Source organism: Cyprinodon tularosa, unplaced genomic scaffold (genome assembly GCF_016077235.1).
Source record: "Cyprinodon tularosa strain WSP-4 unplaced genomic scaffold, ASM1607723v1 ctg430, whole genome shotgun sequence".
Classification (NCBI taxonomy): domain Eukaryota; kingdom Metazoa; phylum Chordata; class Actinopteri; order Cyprinodontiformes; family Cyprinodontidae; genus Cyprinodon; species Cyprinodon tularosa.
In genome coordinates this window covers 11,358-27,066 of record NW_024039153.1, presented here as the reverse complement: position 1 = coordinate 27,066, position 15,709 = coordinate 11,358, and the positions used below count along the sequence as shown (strand labels likewise).

General features: G+C 38.8%; 1 protein-coding gene across 1 annotated transcript; it reads right to left on the bottom strand.

The window, feature by feature from the left end:
- Nucleotides 1-7,981: 7,981 nt before the first annotated feature.
- zbtb24 (zinc finger and BTB domain containing 24) lies at nucleotides 7,982-15,224 on the bottom strand. Its single transcript, XM_038299517.1, has 7 exons — nucleotides 15,046-15,224; nucleotides 13,389-14,204; nucleotides 13,133-13,300; nucleotides 11,251-11,334; nucleotides 11,088-11,171; nucleotides 10,921-11,002; nucleotides 7,982-8,883 (listed from the first exon to the last, which is right to left on the bottom strand). The coding sequence occupies exons 2-7, from the start codon at nucleotides 14,164-14,166 to the stop codon at nucleotides 8,049-8,051; spliced, it is 2,031 nt and encodes a 676-aa protein (XP_038155445.1). The 5' UTR covers nucleotides 14,167-14,204; nucleotides 15,046-15,224; the 3' UTR covers nucleotides 7,982-8,048.
- Nucleotides 15,225-15,709: the final 485 nt, after the last annotated feature.

Below are 15,709 nucleotides of genomic sequence, written 5' to 3'. Positions count from 1 at the left end.
GGAAGCGGTCTGTCTGAAGAACGCACAAGTCTGCTCTGATGCATGCGACATCAGACAGTGGCATTGGATGTGGGAGTTTGCCCTGAAATCGAAGGGTTGACGGTTCAAACCCCGACTCCGACTTTCATTGTCGTTGTGTCCTTGGGCAAGACACTTCACCTGCATTGTCTACTGATGGTGGTCAGAGGGCCCGGTGGCGCCAGTGTACGGCAGCCTCGCTTCTGTCAGTGAGCCCCAGGGCAGCTGTGGCTACAATGTAGCTAGCCACCATCAGTGTGTGAGTGTGTGCGTGAATGGGTGAATGAATGTGGTGTAAAGCGCTTTGGTCAAGTCTCCTAACTTGAATAAAGGCGCTATATAAGTACATGCCATTTACCATTTACCATTTACCATGCTCGATAAAGAGGGCGGGGTGAGAACAACATCCGGGGATTTGATGCATTCTCAATCTGGCGTTCTCGAGAATAGGAACGGTACTCGGGCTGAGGCTGATGACGTGTCACGAGTACACGAGCACACGAGAACGCTCAAGAACGCATATTAAGAAACGCCCTGTGTTTTCGTCGTCGCTCTGTTAGTACGTCATATGCTTCATTGATCTGATTGGTTTATTTGGCCCGTCTATCACCAACATAGGCCAATCAGCTAACCAGTATTTTTCGCCCCTTCCCAAAATTACTTCAACGGAAGGTTTCCAGATGGATATGCGGAGCAAATCCATCTGGCGGAGTCAGGTTACCTGGACATGATCATCTACATGCTGACAAAGCCTTAATTAATTAGTGAAGCAGCCAAGAGGCACATGGTAACTCAGGAGGAGCTGCACTGATCCACAGCTCGGGTGTTGAACAGATCAGTGGGGAACAAATCAATAAGATGAACACGAAGAACAAGGAGGAGTGTTTTTTTATTTTGTTTTTTTCCCCCCAGAATTTCAAGAATTCATTTTTTTTTTGCTTCTTAATAGGTGAGACGTTTGGTCTTCATTTTAAGAAAGGACTGAGAAACACTGTAGCATAAATAAGATAAGCAGGATTTTCCTCTTAAAGATACAGTGAAGGATTTTCTTTTTCCAGGTGGTCATCAAAATAATTCGTCCTAATTGTCAATCATTCTGGTGATATGTTTCCGTAAGGCCGTCCTACGTGCTCATCTCCATTTTCACTTATCTGTCTGACATAGTGGAAAAATTGCAGATCTTTTAGAAAGTAAGCTTGTATGAGCGATGCAAACAGCAACTTTTAAACAGAATGCGCACGAGGATGTGCATTTAATCGCCGTTCCCTCTCGGGAGTAGGTACAGGGTTGTGCATGTTCAGTTTTTTTTTAGTGGAGAGGGCAGGTCTTTTCAAAAAGTTGCAAAAATCCTCCACTATACCTTTAAGTTTCTGAATTTTGGTCAGCCAGACTTGGCCGGACCAATCACAGCGGGGAAGGTGAGACTCTACAATGCCTGATAAAATTACCCAAACCAATGAAACCTAAGAACATAACAGAGAGCACATCTCATCTCTCCAGATTTTTAGGCAAAACCCGCGCACATTTTTCACAGGAGAGTTTATTTAATGACATTTTTCATGAACTACAAATTGTAAAAAGAAACAAAAAACATTTTTGCATCACACCAGGTTATCTCATTGGTTCTAATCTGATGATGCTGACCTTGCTTATCTTTGGATTAAATGTCTCTGAAACATGTTCCTGATTAAATGGGTGGGTGGGATCTGTGAAAATGCATCTGGTCATTTTCTGGACTTGTGCTGCATAAACTGAGACCAGTGAAAATCTCCCTAAAAAACAATCAGTTCTGGACTAGTGAGTCTTGATTTCAGCCTCAAAATCCAGATGTATGGACCAGAACTTGGTGCAAACATGATTTGTTTCATCAAATGAGGGTATTTTTTTTTAATACGCTTTAGACCAGAGGTTCCCAAACACTTCAGCCTGTGACCCCAAAAATGACAATGATACACACCGGCTACTCCCTAAAGATACCTATAGTTATTTCACCATGTATTTATCCATTAAAAAGGTATTCATTTTAAATGCCATTTTGATTATTTACGAGTACATTTAATAGTACTAAATGTCAGGGATTGGTTGAGGTTGAGGACCCAAATGCAGAGAGGATGAGGAGATTTCTTGCAGTTGAATGGTGAGAAACAGTAACAAAAGGCAGGAATCCAAAAATCCAACTAATAATGTAAATCAAACCAGAACTATGGAGACATCTGGGGAAACAAAACATGAGGAGCCAGGGAGAGACGAGGTGAGTAGACAACTGCCTGAGAAGACAGCAAAGACAAGGAACCAAGAGTGACACCAGAGGGAGAATATATGTAGCTGCCTGAGACAAAGGCAGGTTAACGAGCGGATAAGGAGCAGGTGTGAGAGGAGATAACGAGGAAGCCCCCCTTGGCTTCCTCGTTACACACACAAGAGGGCAGAAGAGGACAATAGAAAAACCTGAGAACATAAATCTAGAAACTATAACAAAATTGGAATTAAACCAATAAAACTACCGTAGAAAACAAGGAGCAAAGTAAAGCACAACAGAACCAAGACCATGAAACTAAAATAATGAATGCTAAACCTAATCAAGTGTTAGCTGCTAAAGAGTCGTTTAGATCACTGTAGATGAATGCTGTCCTATTCCTTAAATATTATTTTCAGCAACACTTGAGGGTTGTTCAGCAATAACAGCCTGCTTGAGAAAGAAAGAGTTAAGCAGATGAGCTCTGAGTCCGTTTTCATGTCAAAACGGATGTGAAGAGAGAACAAGAAAAAGATGAGCCAATAGCTAAGTCCAGCGGAGAAACATGACTAAACAATAAACAGGTCTAACTACCATCTATAATAGTTACAGCTGAAATTTCTCTCCAGGATGATGTCACAGAAAGAGACCAGATGAAGCTACTATGACGAGAAAAAGCAAAAACTTAGAGGTTGAACTAACAAATATTGCAGAATTATGTAAAGTGGCCCCTTTGTCCTCCAGCAACCTAAGCCTATAGCAGCAAAGCTATGGAGATAGCTCAGCATACATTGGGCAACTATAACCTATGTCAGAAAGCAACGTTTTAGGCCTAGCCTTAAAAGTAGACAGGGTGTCTGGCTCACGGGCTAAAACTGGTATTTTCTTCCACAGAAGAGGAGCCTGATAACTAAAAGATCTGCCTCCCATTCTATGTTTAAAAACTAAGGAACCACTAGTAAACCTGCAGTTCGTGAGTGAAGTGCTCTGTTAGGGACATAAATACATAACGTACAATCTGATCTCTGATATAAGATGGAGCTTGGTCATTTAGGGTTTATACATTAGGAGGATTTTAAACTTTTATTGTTGACAGTCCATTACTGGGCAACACAGAGAAACAACCATGCACACAGACACAACTAAGTAGTCATATTTCTGGTCTGTGGAAGAAAGCTGGAGTACCAGGAGAGAGCCAATGAAAGAGAAAACAAGGGTTTTAGTCTCCTACTGAAAAGGTCCAAAGACCTACAGCAGCAAATGCAAGACAATTGTTCAATCAGGTTTTCAGATTTTTATTTTTTTTCTAAATGAAGTGGAATTTCTTTTTCAGTTATACACTGCTCTGGTTGCTCCATCATAAAAAAATTATAATAATACAAGAAGGTGGCTGTTACATTATAAAATGGTGCCTCTGTAAGGCAGTGTAAATAGACCTCACTTCATTTGAGAATTTCTGTCTCTATTCTTATTTTTTTTATTATTATTTACAGGCTAGATTGTTTTTGCTAAATATTTGTTTGACTTTAAATTAGTAACAGTTTAAGACAATTATTTTACTTGTTTACACTTCAGGAAATGACCGTAGCTGCACATTGACAGTACATCCAGATGATTTAGAAGAAAATAAATGATTCAAGCTGTCAAAACATCTGTACATTACAATTTAAATGCCACATTTGGGGTCATTAGGTAAAATAATACTTTTCAATCAAAATGTGAATGCTTCGGCAGAAGTAATCAGATGGAGTGTTCATAAATCTGATAAGTTAGGCGTCTGCTGTTTACCAAGATGTAACCCTTTACTAATGTGTAATAACAGAGTAACAGAGAAACTAAGCCTTAAAGAATCAGTGGTTTGAACGCGATAATGACACCAATGATCTCTTTTAAATGAAAATAATGTAACAGACAATATAACGCATAACCAATTTACATAAGACAACAAAAAGAACAAAGATGGCCACCTTTTATAATACATACTAAAATATGATTTTAGGAAAATATTTATTCAAAAATAATAACATTTTGAAAAAAAGCCAATATCTGCTATTAATTGTATCCACGTTATTCATAATGTTAATTCCGTTATTGTTAAATATGTTTTTTAAAGCTAAATAGTTTGTTTTTTTTAGCTCCTAATCTATTTTGTTCCATACATTATTCCCGGAAAAAAAAAACCAAATACAATGCTGTTTTACATTTGTTCTTGCCTTTGGTTTTCTAAATATTTTGTACCTTCTATCTTTCTAGCTTATTCAGTTAAATTAACCTGCTGCTGTCATTCTGCACATCTCTGATGTTGCTTCTATTTTTAAATATCCATTACTGTAAAAATGCCCATAGCTGCATATTGGTTATTATTCTCCAGGTGCACAGCTTTTACATTGTTAAATCACTTTACAGTACAGTATTTTAGTATTTATCTTTTAACTCTTCAATATTATGTTATTCTTTTACTTTGTACATGAATTGAGTTGTTTTAAAGTCAAATAAATCTTCAAATTTTAATCTTTTCACATGGTTGTTTGCATGGTCTCTATAGTTTGCATCCAATAGCTTTCTTTTCAATTATAAACAAAGGATTTAGATTATTTTTATAGGTGTCTCCCCAAACTTCAATACAGCACATCAGGTAAGGCAAGAAATATGTTTTTAAATGTAAAAAGCCTTTAACTCCATATAACACTGCTGACGTTTTGGAGAACTCTGATCTGATATAGTTAATGTTTGGTTTTCATCCCAACTTATTTTCTCTTGTTACTCCAAGAACCATTACATCACTTACTCTTTGGATATCTGAGTCATTTATGTTCAGTTTTGTGCACATTTTTACCACGATTTGTGAATATTATAAATGTAGTTTTCTTTAGATTTAAGGTTAATTAGTTTGAATCAAACCAACACTTTGATATATTTAATCCTTTTTTTAATTGTCACCATTAGGGTTTATAAATGTTTACCATAACTAATGGTATTATTATTATTATTATTATCTGCAAATAATATAAAATGTAAGTTTTTTTTAATATAAAACATGATTAATAATAAAGGAGCCAACACTGCCCCCTGCGGGAGACCAGTGGTAATCGTCAGTAACTGTGAATCATTATTTTTAATGTGAACATCTATTCTCCAAATAAGTCTTGATCCAGGAAAGATAATCTCCCCCTAATTCCATATCTGCACTATTTTAAGTAATATTTCATTACTCACAGAATCAAAAGCTTGAGTTAGATCTAAGAACACCCCTACAGTGAATTATTATCAATGGCATAGGCAGAGCAGCGGTCCTATCAGAACCCTTATTGCTGCTCACAGACAATATTATGTTTTACAGTAAAAGTATATTATATATTTTATTCCAATATTTTGAACATTTGGAGAAAACAGGAATCAGCCTGTATTTAAAAAAAGCCATGCTTGTCCCCAGCTTTGTAAATGTGGATAACCTTTGTAATCTTAATTTCTTTTGGAAACCTGCCAAACTGCAAGATTACAAATGTGTGCAAGTTTGAATTTAAACTTCTACAACTCAATTCAATTTTCAATTCAGTTTATTTCTATAGCACCAATTCACATCATCTCATCTCAAGGCACTTTCCAGTTCAACCAGATCATCCAGTCAGATTGATTCAAAGTTTTCTATCTAAGGAAAACCAGCTGATTGCATCGACTCATTGACTCTTCAGCAATCCCTCACACTAAGCATGCTTGTAGCGACAGTGGAGAGGAAAAACTCCCTTTTTTACAACTGAAATGTATAACAGATAGTTTGTGTTTTGTTATCACAATGCTCTCAAAAATTCTCTTCAGTATAATATTCACAGTAATGATTTACTCAAGTGTAGTCAAACTTTTGCAAATGTAGGGTTTCAAAACATTCAGTAACACTTTCTGTTCTTCCTGTCTTAGTAGTTAATGATTTTTGCTCATCCTAATTTGCTGAATGTCAATCCCTATGAGGTGTCATTTATATTGTTCAATTTCTGTGACATCTTAAACAACCATAACCTTTTTCCAGGGTTCCATTCAGCTTTATGTATACTCTGCAGTTTCATGTCAAAGTGTCACAAACCTTCTTCTCTCTTCTCGGCATCCTTGCTTGTCTTGCAATTTCTAAACTTAAATTTAAAAAATTCTATTGAAAAATAAAAAAACAAAACCAAATTCCCCAAATAAGTCTTATTGCTTGTAGGGGTCCTTTGTGTCTGAATCTGGGTGGTGCCTGTATCAGTGTGAATGAACCAGTGCTGTTCACAATGCGTGAGGGGAAAATGAGACTGCAGTTAATGTACGCTCACAGTTCCCTTGGCTTGCCACCTAGCTAATGATGAGAATCTTTCTGAGTTTCAGAACAAAACTTTCAAGGTAAAGCGCTCAGTAATGAATTATAAGCACATCCTTAACTGCTTCTCTACTGTTCAATTTCATAGTAATAATTTCAAGTATTTAAGAATATTCTTGCTCAACCTGGAAATAAACACACTACAAATGGAATTCAATACAAAGTAATTTGTGCTGAAACAGCAAACGCAGAAATAATAAGACCTTAATCATCCTAAAAATTACCCCTAAATTCACCAACACACCATTAATTAACCTCTAACACCCTGAGGGGGTATAAATAAATTTCTGCCTGACAAAAACACACAAAAGTAAATAACTCATAGCCTCACAGCTATTAGATTTAAGAAGAAACTTTTGGTACCTCTGTAAAGGTAAGATGTCATAGAATGGTTTTCTGGTGTCAGCACCATTGTAGCTTTGACCCTGCCTGAAATATTAGGGACAAAATACAAAATATTTTGCATTTTTTGAACCTCGCCAAAATTTTCTTTGAAATAAACATTGCAAAACACTACCAAAATATTATTTATAGCACAAAAAAGTAGTACAGACTTTTAAATCTAAATGTTGTGTAAAAATATACCAAATGTGGACTCAATCAGATGAATCATATTTATTTTAGAATGGTATTAGTGAGAAATTTCTTAGGCGGAGAGGCCATTTTGGCACATTTATCCAAAAATGTCACCAAACTGTGCCAAATGTGTTTTTCACATCAATACTGGGGGTTTGTGAAAATTACGAGGTCACGTGGCAGCTGGACCCACCGGTGGGTCCGTAGGGTTCTAGGGGTTAATTAATACACACTTCCAACATCTCCTTTTTTATAACTTAAAGGTACATACATAACACTGCTTAGAAGAAAACAGCATCTTCCAAGAATTCAAATGGTAATAAATGGCATATTTGCAAGAATAAGGCTGCAAACGTCACCAGGAATCATTCTAGCAGAGTAGCTAGGTCTCGATTAGCACGCATGCATCGTGGTAGAGATTTAAGGAATTACCAGAGTCTTTCTCAATTGTAGCTTATTAATCGTTACCATTTCCAGCATAAACTATTGCCAGCTCCTCACAAAGGATCATGGGAGATGTAGTGCAGCAGTTCTAAGAGACGTCTTTCTTTTAATATTTAGTTTTGTGCAACTTATCACTTTGTGGATCATTTAATTTTTTATTGAGAAGTTTTTAACCAATGAATATCAATGAACTGTTTTTTATCACAAAGAAGCCATTTCGATGAATTAATTAGAAGTATTCATTTCTATTTACATTTATCATGGCTTAGTCTCAACGCCTGGTTACACAGAGCGATGTTAACAGTTAAAAGATCTCCACACCATCAGTGTGGGTGACTATGAAGCGTTACAGTGTTTAATTTTTCTCAGTTCTCAGTAAACACCAACTCCTCCATTAAACTTTGTCAGCTTCCAAACATGCAGGTCTCAGCTGTCCTGTGGGAGGCCGGTGGTGTACAGGTATGACACGTTCCCCGCTTGGATCTGGAACGTCTGTCCCTGGATGTGATGGCTGGAGATCTGCTCGCTGGTCTGGCTGATGGAGATGGGCTGGCTAACCTGGCTGCTGATGTGGATGGCCTGACTCTGCTGCTGCCCGTTCACCATCCCCTGGGAGCTCTGCTGATGGACGCTGGGCGGTTGCTGCATCACCTGGATGGGACGGGTTACGTGGAGAGGATGCGGAGGACCATGGTGGGCCTGCAGGTGGTCCATGGCTTCTTTACTCAGAGTGATGACGTGCATCTGCTCAGGCGGGTGGCTCTCCAGCATGCTGATGGAGTGAATCTGCTGCGTCTGGGCCGCAGTATCGCCCTGACTGAGCAGCGCCAGGTTCTGGATCTGTCCTGACGGCTGGGTGAGGAGTGTCAGTCTGGAATGGGCTGACTGTGCCGTTTCTCCGTTTGCTGCGATGAGGCTGATCTCCCGATCCTGACTCGGGATAAAGTTTATGCTGTTCACTCCCTCAGGCACCACCAGCTGGATCCCTTGCTCGGAGCTGAGGGCTGGCTGGTACTGCTGCAGCTGTAAGACGCCGCGCGCCTCCTCCTGGGGGGCGGCCGATGCGGCCTCTGTGGCGCTGGGTCTCTCCTTGTTGTGAGATTTGGTGTGTGTTTTCAGGTTGTCCAGCCGTGTGAATGAAAGGCCGCAAACGAGGCAGGTGAAGGGTTTCTTCCCAGAGTGAGAGGCAATGTGGCGCCGCCTTGCACTGGGGTCTGAGAAAGACTTCTCACAGATATTACATTTATACGGCTTCTCCCCTCTGAACGAGAACATGACAGAAAGGATTTCATTAGGAAAACAGCCTTCAAAATGGATTCAGTGACACATCGCTTATTTATGTCACCTTTATCTAACAAAAAACATTTAATTTTCCTAATATTCTGACACCTCCAAACTGTAATATTTTTGATCCTTTAAAAAGAGAGAACATTGCAAATTAGAACTTGTTTGTAACTTAGAGGAAGGATAATAAAATGATTATATTCTTCCTACAAATATCATTGACCTCCATTTATATTCGCCCCCCTGATACTTTGCTTTGCTGAAGTCACAGCAGCCAATCTCCTGGGCTACTTTACAAACAGCTTCATATATCCAGATGAGGGTTGAGGGATTCATTAGATTTTTTTACTCATATTTTAATCATCCTGTCTGTCAGTGCCCTAAATTTAAAGTATAGCAACATAAAAGCTGTGAAACACGTCGGCAGGCTCTCATTATTACCAAATAAGCTAGTTTATCAGCTCTGAGCAGACAGAGGGGACATCCCTCTGAAGAACGGGAGCTCAAGGAGAGGATTGGTGAAAAAAACAAACACCCGCCCTAATCTGGACAGTAAACCTTTTTAACCCAAGCTCAGCTGGATTGGATGGACAGAATCACTACATGTTTTTCTTTTAAGCCAAAGATCAGTCAGATTTATATCTGGACTTTGACTAGACCATCCAAGCAAAGAGATATGCTTTTATGAAAACTATCATCTTAGATTGTTTAGAGTCATTTTCAATCTTAATATCAGAACCAGCTCACAGTGTTCATGTGGCTGCAACCAGAAGGCTTCTCGGTGAGAATGGATTATGATTAGATTTCTGCCAGTATTTTAGTAAAAAGGTGCAGAAGTTCAATTTCTGTCTCTTTTTAAAAGAAGATTTATTTCCTCCAAGTTAATTGTAGGATTTCTTATGTAATCCAAGAATAGTGTAATCTGCAAAGAGTTTGGCAACAAAAAAAATAAATAAATAGAAAAAAAGTACCGCAAAATAAGAGCTTTAAAGGAATAGTACACCCAAAACATGATTAGCCTTCATTTTCTACTCACCCCCATGCTGAACAACACTCTGGAGTACTTTTTTGATATCTCAAATGCATCTGGAGATCTGGGAGGCTTCTTGCTGTCTGCTGACGTTCAAATAATGGAGGTCTATGGCGCCCGAGACAGAAAGGTCCATAAAAGTCCACAAAAAACGTGTCAATATTCCTCCATACTGCTCGTCCAATGTATTCCAAGGGTCCTGAGTGGGTAGCGTCCATAATTTACTCGAAACAAAGTCATTTAGAATGTTTTTAGAGCATAAACAGTAGTGTATAGGATTTCCTAAAAGTGCGTTCAAGAGTCTACGGAAACCGCGGCAGACCAAACCAGATGAAAGTGCGCATTCAGCTCGGCAAAGAACTCATGCTCTTCCTCAACACTGAAGTCCTCAGACATTTTTCTTTCGTAGTTTTTTTCTTTGCACAGGTAAACAGCACATTTCTTCTTCTACGCTTGCATTATCGGCAGAGCAGACGCTGAATGCGCACTTTCATCTGGTTTGGTCTGCCACGGTTTCCGTAGCGTCGTGAACGAGCCGGCGCGCGCTTTTAGGAAATACTATACACTAGTGTTTATGCTCTAAAAACATTCTAAATGACTTCGTTTCGAGTAAATTCTGGATGCTACCCACTCAGGACACTTGGATTACATTGGACGAGCAGTATGGAGGAATATTGACACGTTTTTTGTGGACTTTTATGGACCTTTCTGCCTCGGGCGCCATAGACCTCCATTATTTGAATGTCAGCAGACAGCAAGAAGCCTCCCAGATCTCCAGATGCATTTGAGATATCAAAAAAGTACTCCAGAGTGTTGTTCAGCATGGGGGTGAGTAGAAAATGAAGGCTAATCATGTTTTGGGTGTACTATTATTTTAAGGGCAGGTAGTCAGGTGTATGATCACATAGTTGGAGAGTGTTATCGCTTGATGTCGTGTCCAAACTGTCATCTTGAGATCAATCAGTAACAGCTTGTATGTCTCACCTGTGTATCCTTATGTGTGTCTGCAGCGTGCTCTTGGCTGTGAAACATTTGCCACAAATCTCACAGGTGAAAGGCTTCTCACCTATGGGGAAAAAACAACAACATATTATAGGAATACTGTTATAACGATGCTGAGTTTCTGGACGGAAACGCTTTGAGGTTTTTACCTGTATGGGTTCTGAGGTGCTTCTTCAGTTGAGCTGCATCCATAAACTTGTGATGACATAGATCACATTCTGGCAAAGATTTACCTGCAGTAGAAAAATCGGGGGAAATATGTAATCGCCCGAAAAGACGTAACACAAAGCATAATTGTGCTTTTTTTTTTACCTGTGTGGACTCTGTAGTGGCTTTTTAGCTGCTTCTTTTGAGTGAAGGTCTTTTCACATTTATCACAGTCAAAGGACTTCTCCTCTGAAAACAAGTAAAATGTTAAAAATGACAAAAATATTAAAGTAGTTGATAAAGAATCCAATGGGAACAATAAAACAATTTTCATCATTCTTAAAATGTATAAAAAGCATCAGTTTTCTAATGATACCGCCACCTGTGGCATAAACACAGAGTTGCATCACTCCTGTTGTCGTAGCTCTTGCTTTACGAGGTTTATGATTTTTTTCCACCTGATGTGAGGTTACCAATGGTGTCTGAGTTGAGCTGGATCTGTCGCTGCGATTATTTGCTAGATTGGATCCATTTATCATGGATCTGCCGAACTTTTAAAAAAATTACTTTTAAGCATTAATGCAGATTTATTTCAATTTTAAAAATATAGAAAATAGTGATGAAAAGGAATTTTCTGACCTACAAAGTATTTACGTGAAGCTCATAATGTTCCATTATGACCCAAACTGTACTTTCATTGGAATTATCAGATTTTTTTTCATTAAGTCAAACTGCAGGGTGTTGTGTTACATTAAGCGCCCTTTATCCTGACACCCAGAAATAAAACCCATTACAATCAGCGGCCTTAAGAGGTGACCCCTTTAGAACATGGTGTCCATGCATGAGTGATTGGATCTCAGGGTAAATCCATCTGTCTGACCCCAAGATATTTGTTAGTGAGCAACAACACTGCTGCAAAGTCTGCTATCTTTACCTTTCTGGTCAAAAGTTTTTAAATACATGTAAATTATATGAAAAAATGATGGGATTCAGACACTAGTGTCATATAATGTGAACAACTTTGTTTTCTTGACAAACATAAAGAAAAGTTGAAAGGGTATGAGTACTTTTACAATACATATTTTTATACTCTTTGATATTTACTAAACAAATAAAGCGTTTTCAAGACGATCAACAGCTAAGATTTCTTATTTATTTATTTCTAGGGAGGCACGATATAATCGGCCCCCTATCGGCATCGGCCTTAAAACTGAATATCGGACATCGGTCACCCCACCGATATTTAACCCGATATTTGATCAGCTTCTGAGTTTCTAAAAAAAAAAAAAACTACTACTTCTTCTTCTTCTTCTTCCTCAAAAACTTCTTTTTTACAGACTTAAAAACTTCTAAAGACGAGGGAAAAAATATTGATACATTAAAATATCCCAATTTCTTCATATGCTGATATATTGCCATTTAAAAACACCATATCAATCTCTTTTACTAATGAAATATTGCTATATGTCATCGTTATGCTACGAAATCCCCCGAAAATTCATGAAATGTTGCCATATTTTTATATGTTGATATATTGACGCGGTATCGATCTATTTTACTAACAAAATCTCACAAGAATTTGCAAAATATCACGAGAGTTTGTAACAGAACGATGAAATTTCACAAGATTCTGAAAGTAAAATAGATCGATACCGCGTTTTTAAAAATCTATTTGATATCAGCATATGAAAATATATTTGAGTATATTATTTTTCAAAGTGTCAGAAATGGATAACAAAACTGCTATTTTCAATGACTACTTATTTTTGTCCAGCTTTAACATCAGTATCGGTATCGGCTATCGGCTACATGAATTTTAAAATATCGGCATATCGGCCAAAATCCCAATATCGTGCATCCCTATTTATTTTAAGTAGAAATATGATAAAAATCAGCATTTGGAAGATTATAAAAGTGTGAATTATCTTAAATGATCCAACATGCATTCAGCAGATAGAATATTTTAGTTGTTTGAGATTTAGTATTTTAAAAAAGCATTACTTTAAGACAATGAAAAGCAAAGGGGGTCGTAGCTCCCATGGTTTACCTCCATGGAGGTTCATGTGCTCTTGCAAAGAGTGTTTGGTGGACATTGCTTTTGAACATATGCTGCAGACGAAGGGCTTTTCTCCAGTGTGTATCCGCTGGTGGGCCAGCAGGGCGTGCTTCTGGGTGAAGCTCCTCCCACAAACGGTGCAGTGGAACGGCTTCTCTCCTGGGAGGCGAACAGAAACAGAGGAAACGTCAGTGAGGATAACATCAGGCCTGGTTGTTGTAGGTCTTTAATTAAAAGCTGGAGATACCAGTGTGAGTTCTTTGGTGAATCTTTAAAAAGAGATGGTGCTTGAACACTTTCCCACATTCTTCACATCGGGCCTCGGTGTTGGGGTATTTCCTCTTCCCGCCCCTCTTTCCAGGCTCTTTGCTTCCTGCTCCATCATAGCTAATTCTGTAGCCCTTGTATTTAACTGGCGTCCTTATTTTACGCTTGCTGTGACTCCTCTTGTCAGGTCCAGCATTATGATCCTCCTCGTCTTTCGCAGGTTCTCCCTCAGCAGCCTGAGTTTTTTCAGAGTCCTCGCAGGGTATGACCGTATTTTTCTTTGGCCGTCCTCTTTTGCGTTTTGACAGATCGGCCACCTGAGCTCTCTCTGATTTTGCCTCATCCTTTATTCCTCCATTTGTAGAGTTTTTGAGCTCAGTGAGAGCATCAACCAGTTCAGTGACCTTTACCCTGTGAGCTGCAGCCAGGAGCTGCTCAGCACAGCTCTCTTCCACAGACACCTGGGCGCTGTAGATGAACTCCAGCACAGCGGCGAACATCTTGGCCGCCATACCGTCCAGCGTGTAGGTGGACTGAGGGGCCTGGTGCTCTGCTGTGAACATAAGAGAGAAGTACGCACTGCTTGCCGCCAGCAGGGCTTTGTGCGCCTTGAAGTGTACGTCCTCTACAACAAGGGTGATGTCACAAAGCAGGTCTTTTTGACGTAGTTTGTCGAATTTGCTCAGGATACTCAGCTTATGTTGGTCAGAGCGAAGGGGAATGATGGAGGGAGACGGAGTCGTTTCTTTTTGAGACATCTTCTCCCTCAGATAAAAAATGGGTTAACCCAAAAAACCTGTAAAAACAGACAGATTGAGGAACAAAGATAATGGAACATATCTTCCCTTGTTACATATAGGTGATAAAATAAAGTATGTTGAATTTTTAACACTTTACACATTTTATTTAGTTTAACTATGCTTTATTTTATTTTGTGCTTTAAGCCCTTAAACCTATATAGTGAAACACGTGAAGATTTAACCGTTTCTTTCTATTCTTTAGCTAGACTGCCAGGGTTTTGGCAAGCAAAAAGCTGCATATTCTAGTTTGAAAAACACATTTATTATGAGTCTGTGCAGAGAAAAACACAAACTGTTGCCTTCAATCAGCTATTATGATGAATAATGTTTTCTTTTCTTTAATAATCAAGAAAGCAACCAGTAAATGTGTGGTCATCCTGTCAGACAGCTGAATCCCAACCTCCCAGCATGCACTGCTCTGAAGCAGCCTCTGTCCGCAGTTGCCATGGTGATCAAGCTAGCTTCAAATGCTTCATAACACAGAAACTTATTTTGTTTCCCATCAACTTATCTCCATAGCAGACTCTTCTTGTGTTTGTTGTAGGAAGTTACACCCGTCCACATAGTTAATACTTAGTTTTAATATTTATTTTGGGGGGTTGAACGCTTATTTTACTTTATTTTTTTAATAAAATGTGGTAAAAGTGAAGACGTTGAAAGTTAGCATACAAGCTAACCATTTTAACCGAATGTATCTGTGGTTGACACACAGCCTGCTAACAAGGCGACAGTTATATCAGTGTTAAACGATGCATGTCTGCTGGTATTGTAACACTCAAGTAAGCAGGCTTCTACAAACCCAAATATAACTAAAGTAGTGAGCTGTAAGGACCTTACCTTCGCCGAACGGAAAACGTGAACGCCGCTCACATATCGCGAGAGATAGAACGGGATCTTAAGTGCGCAGATCTACAGATCATAGCCAGTGCGCTTTTCATTCAAATAGAGTGAAAAACATTTGTAGATCAACAAAAATTTTGCGACCTTCTGGTGTTCAATGATCTGTATGGATTACATACATAAAAACTTATTTAAAATAAGATTGGAACAGGGATATTGTTTGTCAATACGTTTACATTTCATTCTCTTAAATATAACATGTTAAAAATCAAATGTAATCGAGTATGGTGTGAAGGCGTCTTTAAGGACCTGCACGTCCCTGACTGTGTGAGAAAAAAGGAATCAGTGGAAAGTCGGGGAGCCACTCTGTGAAGTTAGCATTAGAAGTTAGTTATTTACACACAACAACAAACCGTGGTAGCCGACGTGAGTTTTGAAATTGCAAAGTAAAATCAAATGCGCATCTACGCAGCACAGCGTTCACAGACCAGTGTGATATGGCTGGCCATAGTGTGATGCATGGGTCAGTTTCAGACAGCTATGGTGCATTCAGTAGCATGGGATATTTCAAACGTACAAGAAAAGATGCATTAAACGGAACCGAACTTAACTCATACATTAATGTATTTATCCAGAAACAGTATTGACTTTCTTACAATAC

Bases quoted from the DNA above. Each gene is read 5' to 3' on its own strand.
- zbtb24 (XM_038299517.1), bottom strand. From the start codon at position 14,166: ATGTCTCAAAAAGAAACGACTCCGTCTCCCTCCATCATTCCCCTTCGC. The intron at 11,335-13,132 runs GTAAACCATGGG...ACTTGTTTTCAG, and splicing joins GCACATGAACCTCCATGGAG to AGGAGAAGTCCTTTGACTGT. The intron at 11,172-11,250 runs GTAAAAAAAAAA...TTTCTACTGCAG, and splicing joins CCACTACAGAGTCCACACAG to GTAAATCTTTGCCAGAATGT.